The 16,061-nt window shown below is 33.3% G+C and overlaps 2 protein-coding genes across 3 annotated transcripts; both read left to right on the top strand.

The window, feature by feature from the left end:
* The first annotated feature begins 649 nt into the window (after positions 1-649).
* Positions 650-3,961, top strand: LOC131012466 (putative pentatricopeptide repeat-containing protein At1g12700, mitochondrial). Of its 2 annotated transcripts, XR_009097333.1 has the most exons (3): positions 650-2,686; positions 3,142-3,381; positions 3,418-3,961. XR_009097333.1 is itself a non-coding variant. In XM_057940422.1 (2 exons), exons 1-2 carry the CDS (start codon positions 727-729, stop codon positions 3,261-3,263), a joined length of 2,082 nt encoding a protein of 693 aa, XP_057796405.1. In that variant the 5' UTR covers positions 650-726; the 3' UTR covers positions 3,264-3,961. The 2 variants fall into 2 exon arrangements, 1 of the variants encoding a protein (XP_057796405.1); XM_057940422.1 differs by having other exon boundaries at positions 3,142-3,961.
* LOC131013650 (probable sugar phosphate/phosphate translocator At1g12500) lies at positions 3,301-15,165 on the top strand. Its single transcript, XM_057941778.1, is given in 5 exon segments — positions 3,301-3,514; positions 3,633-3,775; positions 9,207-9,304; positions 9,306-9,901; positions 15,101-15,165. Coding segments are annotated over 5 exon segments (1,116 nt in total).
* Positions 15,166-16,061: the final 896 nt, after the last annotated feature.

Below are 16,061 nucleotides of genomic sequence, written 5' to 3' on the forward strand. Positions count from 1 at the left end.
TCAGGCTTGTGAACTTGCACGAGCTCACTTAGAGAAGGAACTGCAAGGGGCTGCCCCATCCCCCTACAGTTCCAACTTAACGTTATCATTGAAAATATTTTCACACCACCACCCAAAAGATAAATGTTGAGAGAAAATGAATGAAACGAAGTTGCTCGAACATTGCTTCGAATTTTTTTTTTATCATAGTAAACATGTGAAAATGATGGAAAATGAATTAAAACATATTTTTTTCTCTATTTTAGTCAAAGTAAACACATTTATATAGTACATGTGTGTATAGTCCAAAATAACATAATGAGTCACCTTGGGATGGCCTAGTGATTGGGGTGGTTGCCTGTTGTCCAAGAGGTCACAAGTTCGAATACTCGCGGCCACAATAACCATTAGGTATACTCGCGGCCACAATAACCATTAGGTGGAGTGTGTGTGTGTGGTTTGTATTATTACATTAATTAATATCTTAGCACTTACTATCGTGCTTTTTAACTACACAAGATTGCAATTTAGCTACACAAAATAGTGCATAACATACGTTTCCTCACCACCGACTTCTCAAACGCGATTACTCTTTGAACGGCCGAGATTCGATGAGCAACATCAACGGCTCAGTATTAATCGGAATAACAAGCGCCTTTCTTCACCAAAACCCTATCTTTCCTTCTTCAGCTTTCACATCTGAAATTCTGCAAAATTATCCCAACAATCAGGTCGAACCACGCCGCCATGTTTCTCGGTAGAATTTTGTCGAATTCTTCATCTAAATTCTCCACTTTTGCCATCGCTTCTCCACATTATCAATCATTTCTTGTACCCAGTTTTCATTTTGATAATGCCAGCTGCCAAATGAGGCACTTCTCCTCCTATCCCAGATTCGATTTTGAATCTATACGTGAGCCCAACGATGCCGTCGCTCTATTTCGGGATATGATGAGAACGGAGCCGCTTCCTTCTGTTATCCTTTTCTCAAAATTGCTGAGTGCTGTGGTCAAGCTGAAACAATACTCTGCTGCACTTCATCTGTTCGACAAAATGCTTCAGAGGGAAGCTCCTGTAAATCACTACACGTTGAGTATTGCGATTGATTGCTACTGCCGACTGAAAAGGCCTGATTTTGGGCTTGCGATCTTAGGCAGTTTTTTCAAGCGTGGGTACGAGCCTGATGTTGTAACATTTAACACTCTCATCAAAGGCCTTCTGTTTGTTGGAAGGATCCCAGAGGCAGCTAAATTGTTGGGGAAGCTGTCGGCCTACCAACTGTGCGAGCCCGATGAATATACGTATAATACTATAATTAATGGGTTATGCAAAGCTGGAGATATTCTACAGGCAATTGATTTGCTCTGCTCATTGGAAAAAGGAAGAGGGAGCTGCAAACCCAATGTCTATGCTTACAACATAGTCATTGATGCTCTATGCAAGGATGGAAAGGTCGACGAAGCTCTCCAACTCTTCTCCTCTTTGGGTGATAAGGGGATTTCACCCAATGTTGTGACATATAATTCAATAATTGAGGGGTTATGCAATAGGAGAAGAATGGACGATGCTGAAGACATGTTAAAGAAGATGATAGCTGATCTAGTCTGCCCAGATGTGGTGACGTGTAATATCTTTGTGGATGCTTGGTGCAGAGATGGAAAGGTGGAAGAGGCTGAGCATATGTTGGCATCTATGAAGGAGATTGATGTTCAACCCAACATTATCACATACAATGCATTGATTAATGGGTACTGTTTGCAAGAAAAAGTGGATGAAGCCGAACGCATTTTCCAATTGGCGGTGAACTCTGGAGTCAAGCCCGATATCATAAGCTACAATAGCTTGATGAATGGATATTGTTTGCAAGGGAAAATGGATGAAGCCGAATGCATTTTGCAATTGGCAGTGAATTCCGGAATCCAGCCTGATATCATAAGCTACAATATCTTGATGAATGGATATTGTTTGCAAGGGAAAATGGATGAAGCCGAATGCATTTTGCAATTGGCAGTGAATTCCGGAATCCAGCCTGATATCATAAGCTACAATATCTTGATGAACGGGTATTGCAAAATGGGGCAAGTCGATGAAGCTTCACGTCTTTTTACCATAATTCCCGCTAAAAGGTTAAAGCGCGATGTTGTATGTTATGGAATAATGCTAGAGGCACTATTTCGTGAAGGCAGATGCGAGGACGGGTTGAATTTGTTTAAAGAGATGCAAGCTCTAGGATTGTCTCCTGATTTGAAGACTTACAATATCTTGTTGGATGGTCTGTGCAGTGCTCATCGTATCCCTGAAGCATTTTCCGTGTTGCATACCATGGAAGATAAAGGCATCGTTCCAAACATAATAACATATAGTATCCTCATTGAGGGACTGTGCAATGACAATAAAGTCAGACAAGCAAAGGATCTGTTCCATGAGCTTCCATCCAAAGGTTTACAGCCTAACGTCATAACTTATACAATCCTTATCGGTGCACTTTGTGAGGAAGGGCAGATAGAGGAGGCTAAGGATTTGATGACGCAAATGGTAAACAACGGTTACTTGCCTGATAGTGTAACATACAATGTTTTTGCTCGAGGTCTTCTCAAAAGGAACAAGATGCATGATGTAATACCATTGTTGGAAGAGATGGATTCAAGGGGATTTACAGTTGACAAAACTGCATATTCGATGTTGATTGAACTTGTGAAAAGGGAAGGTAAAGATAGCATTTTGTTTAATAAGGTTAAGAAACTCGTACCAAAGGACTTCTATTCTAGTTAGGATTTATGTTGTGTTTGAAGGTCAAGAATTATTTCAATAGAGATTAAGGGGAAAGTATAATTGCTTATTTTGTTGATTTAATCTGTATGTTATGATGATTTAAAATGCTTCAATTGTGTAGTTGTGATGTTGCTTCAATAAATCTGCAAATTGATGGTCTAGATTGTCTCATGTTTTACTACATTAATGTCTCTCCTTCACTCTCTCTCTCACACACATTTGCCATTTTGGAACTGAATCGAGAAAGAGATGTTACTGCTGAGCTCTATCTGTGTTTTGTGTAATATATACGCATGATGATGAAACATTAATTGTTTTCAACTGCCTCCTGTTTGGGAATTATGAAAACATACAAATTTTGTCCCCATCTAAAACCGTCTCGATCTGCAGAAGGTAATTGTAGATATGGATCTTGTGAGAGAGAAAGCGTTGAAGGTGAAAGAGGAAAGGGGAGTCAAAGCCGACTGCTAATTCATCAAGATCATGGAGAGGTTTTATTTTCCAGATCATAATGGAAAATAGAAGTTGCCACTTGATTCCTTAAAGAGAATGGAAAGATTTCTCCACTGCAGCAGCACTCGAGAAGATCTGGCAGTCATGTGCAACTTGAGAAACTTGCAAACACTTCAGGTTATGAAGATTTCCAGTGGATTTGCTGAGCAAGAGGCTTGCATTCCCCACTTGCCTAAACAAGTTGTGCTTGTGAAACTGCAGCCTCGCTCGAGAAGATCTGGCAACGATTGGTTCGTTGCCACATCTACAAGTTCTTGAGCTAGAACACAACTCTTTCTTGGGAGGCGAGTGGAGCACTTTCAACGCTGAGTTTCCTTGTCTCGGGTTCTTGAGAATTGACGGCTGTGATGTCGTGTGTTGTGCTGCAGACGCCTCTGCTTTTCGAGTTCTTGAAAAGCTAGTTGCTCGAGATCTTTGGCAGTTGCAAGAGATCCCTTCGGGTATTGGAGAGATAAACACGCTCAAACTCATTCATTTGCATCACTGCTCTGAATCTCTGGCTATTTCAACGGTGAGTTTCCTTGTCTGAAGTTCTTGAGAATCGTCGGCTGTGATGTCGTGTGTTGTAGAATCATCAGCAGTAATGTCGTGTGTTGGGCTGCTTTTCGACTTCTTGAAGAGCCCTTATTTGTACACACATAATGTGATCGATTTTATGTTCAATCATAAAGAATAATTATCGAATTTATTAAGGAAATTAATATTTCCTTAAATGAATAAAAAAATAAAATATATAAATTAAGAATTTATATAATGACAATTTAAGATAAATGAAAATGGAGAATAAAGATGAATGCCACGATAGTACATTAATTAAGGTGATGCTTTGAATGCATTATTGAATACTACAATACAACTAAAAATTCAAATATATGATTAAAAAATATATATAGTGAGAATAATTGCAAGTGAATGACATTTGAGAATGTTCAACATTTAATTTGTTTGTACATGTATAATTTCTTTTTGAAAAAACAAAAAAACAATGTATCTCAGACTATAATTAATTGAACAGATGAGGTAAGTACGAGCTATATTTGTATATTTATAAATTTAGGCTAAAGATTATCATAAGGTTAAAGTTCGTACTATTTTTTAAGAATAACCCTAGAAACTAATTACCAAGTTTAATACTCCTTACGTCCCATTTCGATAGTTCATATAACTTTTTCACACATATTAAAATATAATTATATATTTTTTTTGAAAAATATACTGTATATGTAATTATTCTATGTTACCCTTATTTATTGTTCTGAATATTATCTTCACCAACATTAAGTAAGATTGTTTTATTAATAATCGTAATGCAATTTAAAGTTAGAAATAAACTATCTTAGGATATCTCAAGAAGAAATATAAAGCTAACAAAGTGGGGTGGAGGGAGAACTATTATTAAGTTTGAATGTTTGAGTTTAGTTTTACCTCAGAAAAGAAAAAGAAAATGAGTTTAATTTATTTATCGACACTTTTTTTTTAACTTGGGAGAGGGGGAGCGATGGGGTTTAAACTCTAAACCTCACTATTCGAAGACAAGAATTCGCACGGCTTCAAGGGGGCATTTGTTTATCGACACTTTTTAATGAACTTGAACGATCTTTTTATATTTAATCGGATACAAAAAACTAATGAATAATTTAACGCTACTAGGGTGAATTCATTGGGCAGCCCAATTTGTATCACCTAATCAATATTCTTAATTAGTTAAAATGGGCCACTGGAGCCCATTATAATTAACTAAACCCAAATGTACCATTTCTAACTGCAATTTTGTTAACCTATTTATCTACTGAATCAGTTTTATGTTAGCTTATGGGAAAAATTATACTTTGTGACCTTTAATATTTTCTTTAATAATGTAATGCTTTAATTTTTAACAAATAGGTACACAATATTTCAATATATTTTTCGATAGTATCACGAGACTCAAATTTCAGCATCGAAAAATCATATGGTGCATCGAATTTGAAATGAAAAAAGAAAAAAAAAACTGTGTTCAATTCAATCTCGTAAATCCAAGCAGAAAGATACTTCACTAAAGATTTAAATTCATACAACAAATAAATTATTTATTTATTTAATATTATTAAAAACACTGGATCCAGATCTAAAAACACAAAAATCAAATTGCACTTAACACTGCCACTTGGCCTATTTGAACAGAGGAGAGCGATGCGTTTGACTTTATAAATAAATAGTAGTACAAAATTTTCTTGGAAATATTATATATATATATGTCGATTAGTGAATACTATTTTTTAATATATAATCGAAATATAAAGAATGAGATATGACTATTTTTCTGAGAGTCCTACAGAGAACCTTCTATTGTCGAAGAAAATTCGTGTGACGGAATAATTAGTATTTGAAAATCGAAAATTTATTACAATACGTGTCGATGGTTTTTCGTTTTACACTTCTTAAATTATTTTCTTCATTTCCCACTAATATCGAGTGAACATTTGACATTTAAGAAATTACTTTCCACAATGAAAGCGTGTTATTGCATTATGATTATGATCACGACTTCTTCCACTACTTAGTCTCAAAGTTTTTCTAGTGACCCACAAAAGTAAAAGGAAGAAAAAAGACGTGTTTGTCAAAAAAAAAGAAAATTCTACATCTATATAAACGCATCCATAATTTATTTTACGAGAAAAAAAAATCTTAATGATATATTTAAAATTTAATAGATATGTAAAATTGATTATACAACTTCCTCCGTCTAGGCTATTTTGAGACAAAAAATTTGGACAAAAAATTTAAAAAACTAACTAGTATTTAGTGTTAAGTGTGATGTGTGAAAAAATGAAAATGTGAATAAAGAGAAAAAAATTACCATATAAGGAAATGCATCAAAATAGTCGGGATCGCTAAAAAAGGAATACGAATCAAGATAGCAGGAACGGAGGGAGTAATATATATTTCGAATATATATATAAAACAAGGGCTAATTGCCGCAAAAACCATATACTTTTTCGATTTTTGGTTTTTTCCCATGACAAAAAAAATCTAAACTGAAATACATCAATTGGAAAATTAATTGCAATTTTCCCCCGCGTCCATTTTTCCGGCGAGCTCCGGTGTAGCTCCGATTAAACGTGGCATAATTCATTCCATCTGTCAAAATAAATTAATGACTAGGCAGCCACATAAACAGAAGGGAAATTTCTCCGCCGCCTGCTGACTTGGACACCTGTTGAAACTTGCCGTTGCCCGGCGAAGACGCCAACGAGACGTCGGAAGTCATAATCAAAGCTGAACATCTATACTCCTGCCGCCGTCCAACAAATGTTTTTCCCCCAAATTCAAGAAACCCAAGAAAACCAAACCAAAAATCAAGAAAAAGAGAGTGTAGGCGGAAGAACCTCCGTTAAATGTTCACAAATCTGTCCTTATCGTCGCCGCCGCCGCCTGAAACCCAAATTTCTGAAAGAGGCGCCGCAGATCTAGTTCTGTCTCTCTTCCCCTACTTTGTCAAGCAATGAGCCCTAATTAATGAGAATTGAGGCGAGCGAACTGGAAGAGGAAAGGGGAGGGCGGAGGCGGTGTGTGGAAGCGGCGAGGCGAGAGGGCGGAGGTTGGAGGCGAGACGAGGGCGGCGGAGGTGGGAGCCGGGATCTGAATCAGTTCTCTCAAAACTAATTGTCGTGCCAACTGCCAATCACCGCCGGCATCGAGGACTCGGGGTGGAGTCACGAGGCTCGGGCAAGGCGATCGTTGACTGGTCTGCTGGCGCCGGAGGTCAAGGTGACGGGACTCAAAAAAGCTTCATTACCGCCGCAAAACTCCAACCAGGCGACCGTTGACTGGTCTGCTGGCGTCATTTGATTAAAATTAAAACGGCGTTGTCTCGTTCAATTCTCGGCGATGACACGCTGGAAATCCGATTGCCACCTCGGATTCAATTTGGGAAAAAGATGGACGCATGGAAAAATTGCAATTAATTTTCCAATTGATGTATTTCAGTTCAGATTTTTTTGTCATGGGAAAAAACCAAAAATCGAAAAAGTATATGGTTTTTGCGACAATTAACCCATAAAAAAATGTGTCTATGAAGAATATATGTACACCTTTTCAAATAACACTATATTTACAAAACGAAAATTCTCAATTGTGGTTGTACCTTAAAATTTGTATTCTCTTCGTCTCAATTCAATATGTCATGTTTCCTTATTTGAACGTTCCAATTCAATGTCACTTTTCTAAATGGAAAATCATACATAATTAACAAATACTCTCACACAACCCATTATTTATACCAAATGTCATTGTGACCCCTACAAAATTATCTCTTCTTTAATACAATATCTTCATTTCTCTCTCATACTTTTTCACAAATTTACCATAAAAAAAATATTTTTCCTCTCCTATTTTATTATATTTGTGACCAAATTTTGTGGCTTATTGAATTGAGACGGATGGAGTATGTTATTATTTTTTTAATATCACATCATTTTTCTCTAATTATCTTGCGATTTTCAATAAATCTATCAATACAAGATTTGTATCTTCTTTTTATAAAACTTAAACTATATATAAAAAAAACAAATTATACATATGTATAAATACAAATAATTAACATTAAAAAAACTATATTAAAAATAAATAACATGCAATATATAGTTTCACGCATAGTATATGATTATCTTTTATAATGTTAGTTTTGCATCCTCAATCGTAATATGTTTGAAGGGTTAGTAGGTTGTTCAGCCACTATAATTATACGTGAATTAAGTTTAAATTATCGTGAGACAATTTAGTCTATATCCAATGTGAATATTCATAATAAACGATGTTGATATGCATGTTTAGTAATTTATATTTAGTGACGTATTTGTAAATTTATCAATGCTTTGATTTAGTATTTGAAGATGATGACTAGGGATGGCAGTGGATCTTGGACCCGGTCCAGATCCGTGGATCCAGATCCGTTTTTATGGATCTGGATCTCAATTTTTTGGACCCGACGGATCTGGATCTGGATCTGGATCTCAATTTTGAAAACGGATCTGGATCTGGATCTTGAAATTTTAGATCCGGATCCGGCCCAAATCCGACCCGTGGATCCGTTTTATTATATATATATTTTATATTTTATATTTAGTTTACTAATAATATTAATTAAATTAAAAATAATAAATAAATTATATTCAAAAGAATAAAAACTAAAAGTAATTAGATAAAAGTATTTTGTGTTATATTTTTCATGATGGAAATTAGATATTGTTGATTTTGTGAAATTTTGTTAATTTAATTTAAAAATAGTAGATCCATGGATCTGGACCCGTGGACCCGCGGATCTGACGGATCTGGATCTGGATCCAAAATTTTCAGATCCACGGATCTGGATTTGGATCTGGATCTGGTATATGAAAACGGATCTGGATCTGGTATTGGCCAGACCCGGTCCAGATCCGGCCCGTTGCCATCCCTAATGATGACCACCTACTTTTCCAAATTTATCCATCCATTGTTTCCTCTTCCAACTCTTTCCCTCTTTTTCTCCTTGATTTTGACGCATTCATTAAAAAATCTCAATACATTAATCGATTATTTTAGATAATTTTTGTGCAGTCCTCTTGATGCGCGCATGTCGGCATGTGGAGTTAGTTAATAGCTGCATAATACTTTTTTCAACTTTATCGGACTCGTTTGATACATGCTATGAGATAAGATATGAGATAAGATGTAATATGTTTGATTGAGATATTTTTTTTACATTTTCTGTCCCATCGTTTTAGCGAATTCTAAAAAATATTTAAACATAACGATAATACCAAAACGATACCTAACCTATCACAAAAAAAATCGTCTGTGTCCAATTAAAATTTTCCGACAATCGAAAACTGGCGTGGATTGCCAGAGTTACAACATAGCATATCGACGTGGACGAAATATGTCTAGTCGGAAAACTTTTTAATTTGCTCCTTAAAAAAAAGGCAGGACAACATCGTTTGGTTAGAAACGTGACAAACGTCCCCTTCCAACCCATCCACAATCGTCGCCGCTAGTTCCTCAAGATCCTCGCCCTCATGCCATCTCTCCTTCTCCGTCATCTGCGGCAACACCTCCCTCCGATACCTCCCCATCTCGTTCAACCAGGCCATCAGTGCCACTACCCCCTTCTTCACCGCTATCTTCGCCTTCCTCATCACCTGCAAAACCGAGTCCACCGAGGTCTACGCCGACCTTGTCCCCATCGTCCTCGCCAGCAACAACGAACCCCTTTTCCACCTCTTCAGCTTCCTCATGTGTGTCGGCTCCATCGCTGGCCGTGCCCTCAAATCCATCGTCCAAGGCCTCCTCCTTACCTCCAAAGTAGAGAAGCTCCACTCAATGAATCTATTACTCTACATGGCGTCCATGGCCGCCGTGATTTTGATGCCCTTCACATTATACATAGAGGGAAATGTGCTCGTGATCACGGTCGAGAAAAGTAGGGTTGATGGATTCATGGTGTTTCGCTTAATGGTGAATCCCACAGTGGCATATTTGGTTAACCTCATAAATTTCCTAGTGACGAAGCATACCAGCGCGTTGACGCTACAGGTGCTCGGCAATGCCAAGGTTGTCGTTGCCGCCGTCGTGTCGGTGCTCATATTTAGGAATTCAGTGATGGTGATGGGGATGATGGCATAGACGTTCCTAACCAAACGATGTCGTTCTGCTTTTTTTTTTTTAGAAAAAGAGGCAAATTAAAAAGTTTTTCAGCTAGATATATTTCGTCCACGTCAATATGCCATGTTGTAACTCCGACAATCCACATCGGTTTTCGATTGTCGGAAAATTTTAATAGGACACAGACGATATTTTTGTGATAGGTTGGGTATCGTTTTGGTATTATCGTTAGATTGGGACATTTTAGAGAATTTGCTAAAACGATGGGACAGAAAGTGGCCTTTACCCTTTTTTTTATATGTCATATTAATATTATATTTGATACAATGTATAAAAATATCTATAAAATAGTTTCAGCTTTAATTTAGTATCAAACTTTCCTTTTTTGGCCGTCCCACATTTTAATATCCATTTTTATTTTTAGTAAAAGTAGGTGGGACTAGGGATGACAATCGTGTACGACGGGCACGGATAGTGGCTATTCATACACATACCCGCGAACTACATGGATAGTGAATTTGAACCACGAAACTATCCGTGGATATTAAATGTTATCCAAACCCGCCACCCGTCGGGTATCCGCCAACCATTTACCCGTCGGATACCCGCCACCCGCTATCCACCGGATGCCCGCGAAACAGAATTTAAATATAAATTAATAATAAATTTAACAAAATAAACACCACAAATCACAAAAAAAAAAAATCACCACTAAATCGTGGGGCGGCCGGGGGGCGAAATTATTAGGGCTGGGTGGCGGAATCGACGGCTGAGTGTGTGGGAATCGACAGAATTGATTTGTTAGGGACTTGGGGAATCGACTGAATTGTTAAGGGCCTTAGGGTTTAGGTAGTGTTTGGGCCTTTTTTCAGAAAGGATATGTTGGCTCATATCTGATATGTATATCCAAAGCCCATATTTTACGGGTATTTCGTAGGTATTTTTGCGGGTATTTTTTGCGGGTAAATGGGTTTCGCGGGTATGGATAGTTAGTTTCCAAACCCATACCCGCGAACTAAATGGATAGTGAATTGTATCCACGAAACTATCTGTGAATATCAAATTCTCCTGAAACCCGCACCTATTAGGGTCGAATAGTCACAGATATCTGTTACCTGCATGTAAATTGCCATCTCTATATGTGAGCATCTCTTTTTGTATCAAATGTTGGAAAAGAAGGAGACATTTTAAAGTATAATTTTTTGTTATTCTTCCTTTTCAATGAATAAATTTATCCATCAAAAAATAAACGTCGCCTTAAAGTAAACGCAACCTTAATAAAAACGCAGGACAACTATGAGTGTGAAGTTTGCTCTACATTTAGAAGTCAAATATGCGACAATTTTTCAACCAAAATTCATTAAATACTTATTGTTTTACTAATATAGACGTAATGTAAGATATATAATTAGGTTAGGTGGACAACATTAGTACTTGTCAAATTGTCTTTTTTCCTTATGATTTACAAGTAATTAACTTTTTTAATGATCATAAAAAGGGACCATTTGGAATGTAACGATAATAGTACATGTAAGTCCTCAAGGGGACACCAAGCGGTGCGACCTCCTGTGTGTGAACAATGAGGTCCCGGGTTCAAACCCCACTGCTCCCCCTCCCCAACTCCCCCAAATTAAAAAAAAAAAAAAGATAATAGTACATGTAAATACTCGTTAAACTTATAAATTACTTCACAACACATTATTAGTTCGTTAGACATGTTCTTGAAGTTTTAATACTCTCTCCGTCCCACTGTATCTGAGACTCTTTCTATTTAAGGCGTCCCACTGTAAGTGAGACTATTTTCTTTTTTGGTAAAGATTTTATCTTTTAAACGCATTTTCACTTTTTCACCTATAAACAAAATACACTTTTCTTAATTTTTGTGTCCACAAAAAAAATTCACATACAATGGGACGGAGGGAGTAATATCGACTACTCACGTAATGAATTAGTATTACTAATCTTTAACTCATTGTCTTTTTTCATCGTTCATTCATTGTCCTAATGTCCTTGCTTTATTTGTTTACATTGAGAAATGCAATAATTACACGATCAATGTTGTACATTTACTACCCTAAAAAAAATTGTTGTACATTTACACTTATTAGTTGATTTGATGTTGAACCAATCCCCACTAGTATAGTAGTGAGTAAAATTTTGGGATGGGGCGACACAACTTTTTTTTCTTTTTTAATTTTTAATTTTTTATCATATGAAATGGGTGATCATTTTAGTAATCAGTTAACTCATTTTTTGTTGGGTCGAGAGTGATGCTAAACAGCTGTATTGTGCTTGTGTTCATTCACAAATTAATCAATCCTTTTATTTTATTATTTACATTATAGTTATTTTTTTTATATTTTTCTTTTAAAAAAATAAAATAAAATTCAAAAAATTTAGGTACATTATAAACAATATAGTAAACTAATTAAACCATATTTTTATTTAAAGAATAAATTAAATAAAAAAAATTCTCAATTCAAGTTCGTGGACGGCGACAATGTAACTGGATATATTTATTATTTCATGTAATTCTCTATGACATTACAATAAAATTATTCAAGTTCTAATGACAATTTTCTAGAGGTGGGACGGTATTAAATTGGTCATACCTTATACCATATTTTTACCTCCGATATGAAGAAATCTCATACATTTACCTTACCTTTAGCTACGGTATACCTTAGTCCGGTATAGCTTAATTACGGTATGTAAAAATCTCATACCTTTATCGTACCTTTGTTTCGGTATACTATACTTTTACGGTATACCAAAATAACTGACATACCAAAATTGATAAAATTTGTTACAGTATACATACAACTTAATTTTTAAAAACTTATTTACGCAATAAACAACATCTAACACATATAATAACGTCATAATAATTAAAATATATCACAAGTTGACAAAAAAATAAACAGTACCTACATTAATATTAAATTGTATAAATATTTATAGTCTTATACTTGTATATTCATATATTATAAATCAAAACTATATTGATTTTATAAATAAGATGTAATTTAGTTTAGAAAAATAATCTTTAGTTATAGACTATACAATATAATTATGTAACTTACGTAAGATTAAGATTATATTATAACTATGTTATAATATTAATATAAGCATTAATACTATAATTTAATTATTTTAAATTGTATAACATGTTTATTATATATTATTTGATTATATTTATAACCTCATACTTGTATATTCATGTATTATATATCAAACTATATTGATGTTGTAAGTTAGATTTAATTAACGTATTTTAAAAAATTAATCTTAGTTATAGACTATACAATATAATATAATTATGTGACTCACATAAAGTAAATATAATAAATTTAAACAATACATTAAATTATATTACATATTTATTATATATTATTCATTTTAAATCATTTAATTATATTTATAGCCTCATATTTGTATATTCATATATTATATAATAAATTATATTAATGTTATAAGTTAGATATAATTTATTTTAGAAAATTAAAATTAGTTATTGATTATATAAATACAATACAATCTTTAATATCATTTGATTATCTTTACCCTCATTTATTTATTTTCAAAAATGTACTTGAAAATTATAATTATTTTGATATCATTGTAAATTCTTATATAAATTAGTTGCATCTTATTTTACAATTACAAACATAATTATAATTATATATTAACTCTTTATAATTATTTTCATACCTTGTTTCGGTATATACTGGTATACCGGTGATGTGGTACCATACCTTGTTTCGATATACACCTTTAATACGGTATTTATATATTTTTATGGTATATATCGCGGTATCGGTATACACCGGTATACCCCAGTATTTGGAAAACCTATACATTTTGCCTTACCGAAAATCTTCGGTACGGTATCATACCTTACCGAAAAGTTCGGTATACCTTAAGTTCAGTATTTCACGGTATTTTTCGGTACGATATGACCGATATACTGATTTTTCGGTATATTTATTCTTTAATAATTCGTGTTGTCTTTCACATATAGTTATTTTATTTATGTTAAGGAAAAAACACTTCATGGGCCAAGATAAAATATTAACTCAAACAAGCATAATGTCACCAAAATTAGAAAAAATTAGCTTAATTACACGTCAAGATTTTGCTTAAAGAACCCAGTATATAAACATTCTATTATTTTCAATCAATTAGTTTAAAGAAAAACAACACAAAGAAAGTGTGGAATTCATGTGAGAATAATAAAAAAAGTAATTTAATAATAGTATAATCATAAAATTAATCTTTTTTTCCCATTGGTTTTCCCCTTCTCACAGTGAGCATTTGTTTTATTTAAACTATATAAAAGTGATTGTATAAAAATTAGGGTTTAATATTGTTTTATGTCTTGAATTTTTAATATTTTTTTATAAAATGCCATGAACTTTAGTTTTTTCTTAAAAAACTTCGAACTTTCAGCATTTTTTATAGAATATCCCGAGCTTTCGTTTTTTCCTAAAAATTTTAAACTTTCGACTTTTTTTCATAAAAAAATTCTTAGTTTTCTATAAAATGTCTCGTTATGCAAAATTTGGTTACCTATAAAAGATGATTCATTTCGTCAAAAAAATCTTAAATTATCAACTCAGTGCTATAAGATTCACAAGTTGACTGCAATCAATTTGGTAAGAGTTATCTTTCGATCATCAAATTTTGTGTAGCGAGACATTTTATAGAAAATATTGAAAGTTCAAATGTTTTAGGATAAAACGAAAATTTAGGATATTTTGTGAAAAAATGTTAAAAGTTCGAAATATTTTATAAAAAATATTAAAAAAATTTAAAAAAGTTTTAAAATAGACTAAAAATTCGGGATTTAAAACAATATTAACCTTAAAAATTATCGGTAAACTAAAAAAAGGAAAAGGAAAAAAGTGCTTTTTGCATTGACAGAAAATTGGGTATTTTATTTTTCGACTTTCTCACCTTTGACTAGGCACCTCACATGAGCAGATTCTACTATTTTTATTTTTTTTTAAGACACAGCGGATGCGAATTAGACAAATGTTTGACACTAAATACGAGGTTCTTTGACTAAAAATTAAGCGAAATATAATAAAGTTTTAAGAATTTTACATGATGCTACATTTAATTCAAGTATATTTTGAGATCCCGCCCTGAATATAAGTTTGAAGGTAATCTCGAGTCTCGACACAGAAATAAATAAAAATAAATTTAGTTTATTGATATTTTATGACAATTTTCTTTATAATGATTGTGAAATATAATTTGAGAGATACGATAAGGTAGTAAGGTAAGATAATTGCATGACCAAAATTATTCAATATATCCCACATTATGGAGTATGCGGTAAAGGTTATTATTAGAATCGAAAATATTTTTAATGCTTATAATTGCATATCTATAGATATTTTGCGACCTTTTTTTAATTATTTTAAATAACTCGTTAATTTTAAATATTCAACATGATGCGACTTAATATACTAACTAGCATGCATAACATGCAAGATAAAACATCTCAATTCTAAAACCCCAATTTAGTAGCAATGTTGTAAATACAATGTTATTTTTGGGATATTGTCTATTTAAATATTACTCATTCTGCTCCGTTTCAAATGTCTTATTTGTTTTTTTTGTTGTCTCACTTTAAATGTCTTATTTTTCTTTATGAAAAAAATTAATCTAAAAAAAATAAGAATTTTTAAAGGACAAATTACCTTTTCAACTCTACACCACACTATTTAAGAATCTAGTTAATATTTTCTTAAATAATTGTGTCGGGAAAAAAAAATTCAGGACACTTGAAATAAGACTAGAGAGAATGATTGTATTTAGTCATCTAGGTGAGATAAATTGAGCCAAACTCGGTATTATTAATGTCAAACATCATTCGTTTATTATTTAGTCAATCTTGAACTTAATTTAAGATTCACAATTGACTCAACTATGTTTCAATATCTATCTACGTTTGTATCAAATAAAAGAAAATTATTTTCTTTTGAAAATTATACTATATTTTCTAAATAAATATGTATATGTATTTTTTTTTTGAAAGAAAATATGTATATGTATTTATATAGATATAATAGCTCATTAATATTATAACGAGCTCATAAACGAATCAAATAAAACAAATTTAAACTCGAGAAATTTATAAACAATTTTTTTATCAAACTTTTTTTTCT

Source organism: Salvia miltiorrhiza, chromosome 2 (assembly GCF_028751815.1).
Source record: "Salvia miltiorrhiza cultivar Shanhuang (shh) chromosome 2, IMPLAD_Smil_shh, whole genome shotgun sequence".
In the NCBI taxonomy this organism is placed as follows: domain Eukaryota; kingdom Viridiplantae; phylum Streptophyta; class Magnoliopsida; order Lamiales; family Lamiaceae; genus Salvia; species Salvia miltiorrhiza.

What these genes read in the sequence shown, in the direction of transcription:
- LOC131012466 (XM_057940422.1), top strand. Translation starts at nt 727, where the DNA reads ATGTTTCTCGGTAGAATTTTGTCGAATTCTTCATCTAAATTCTCCACT. An exon ending in TGAACTTGTGAAAAGGGAAG is followed by an intron (nt 2,687 to 3,141) that starts GTAAAGATAGCA and finishes CTCGATCTGCAG; the next exon opens with AAGGTAATTGTAGATATGGA.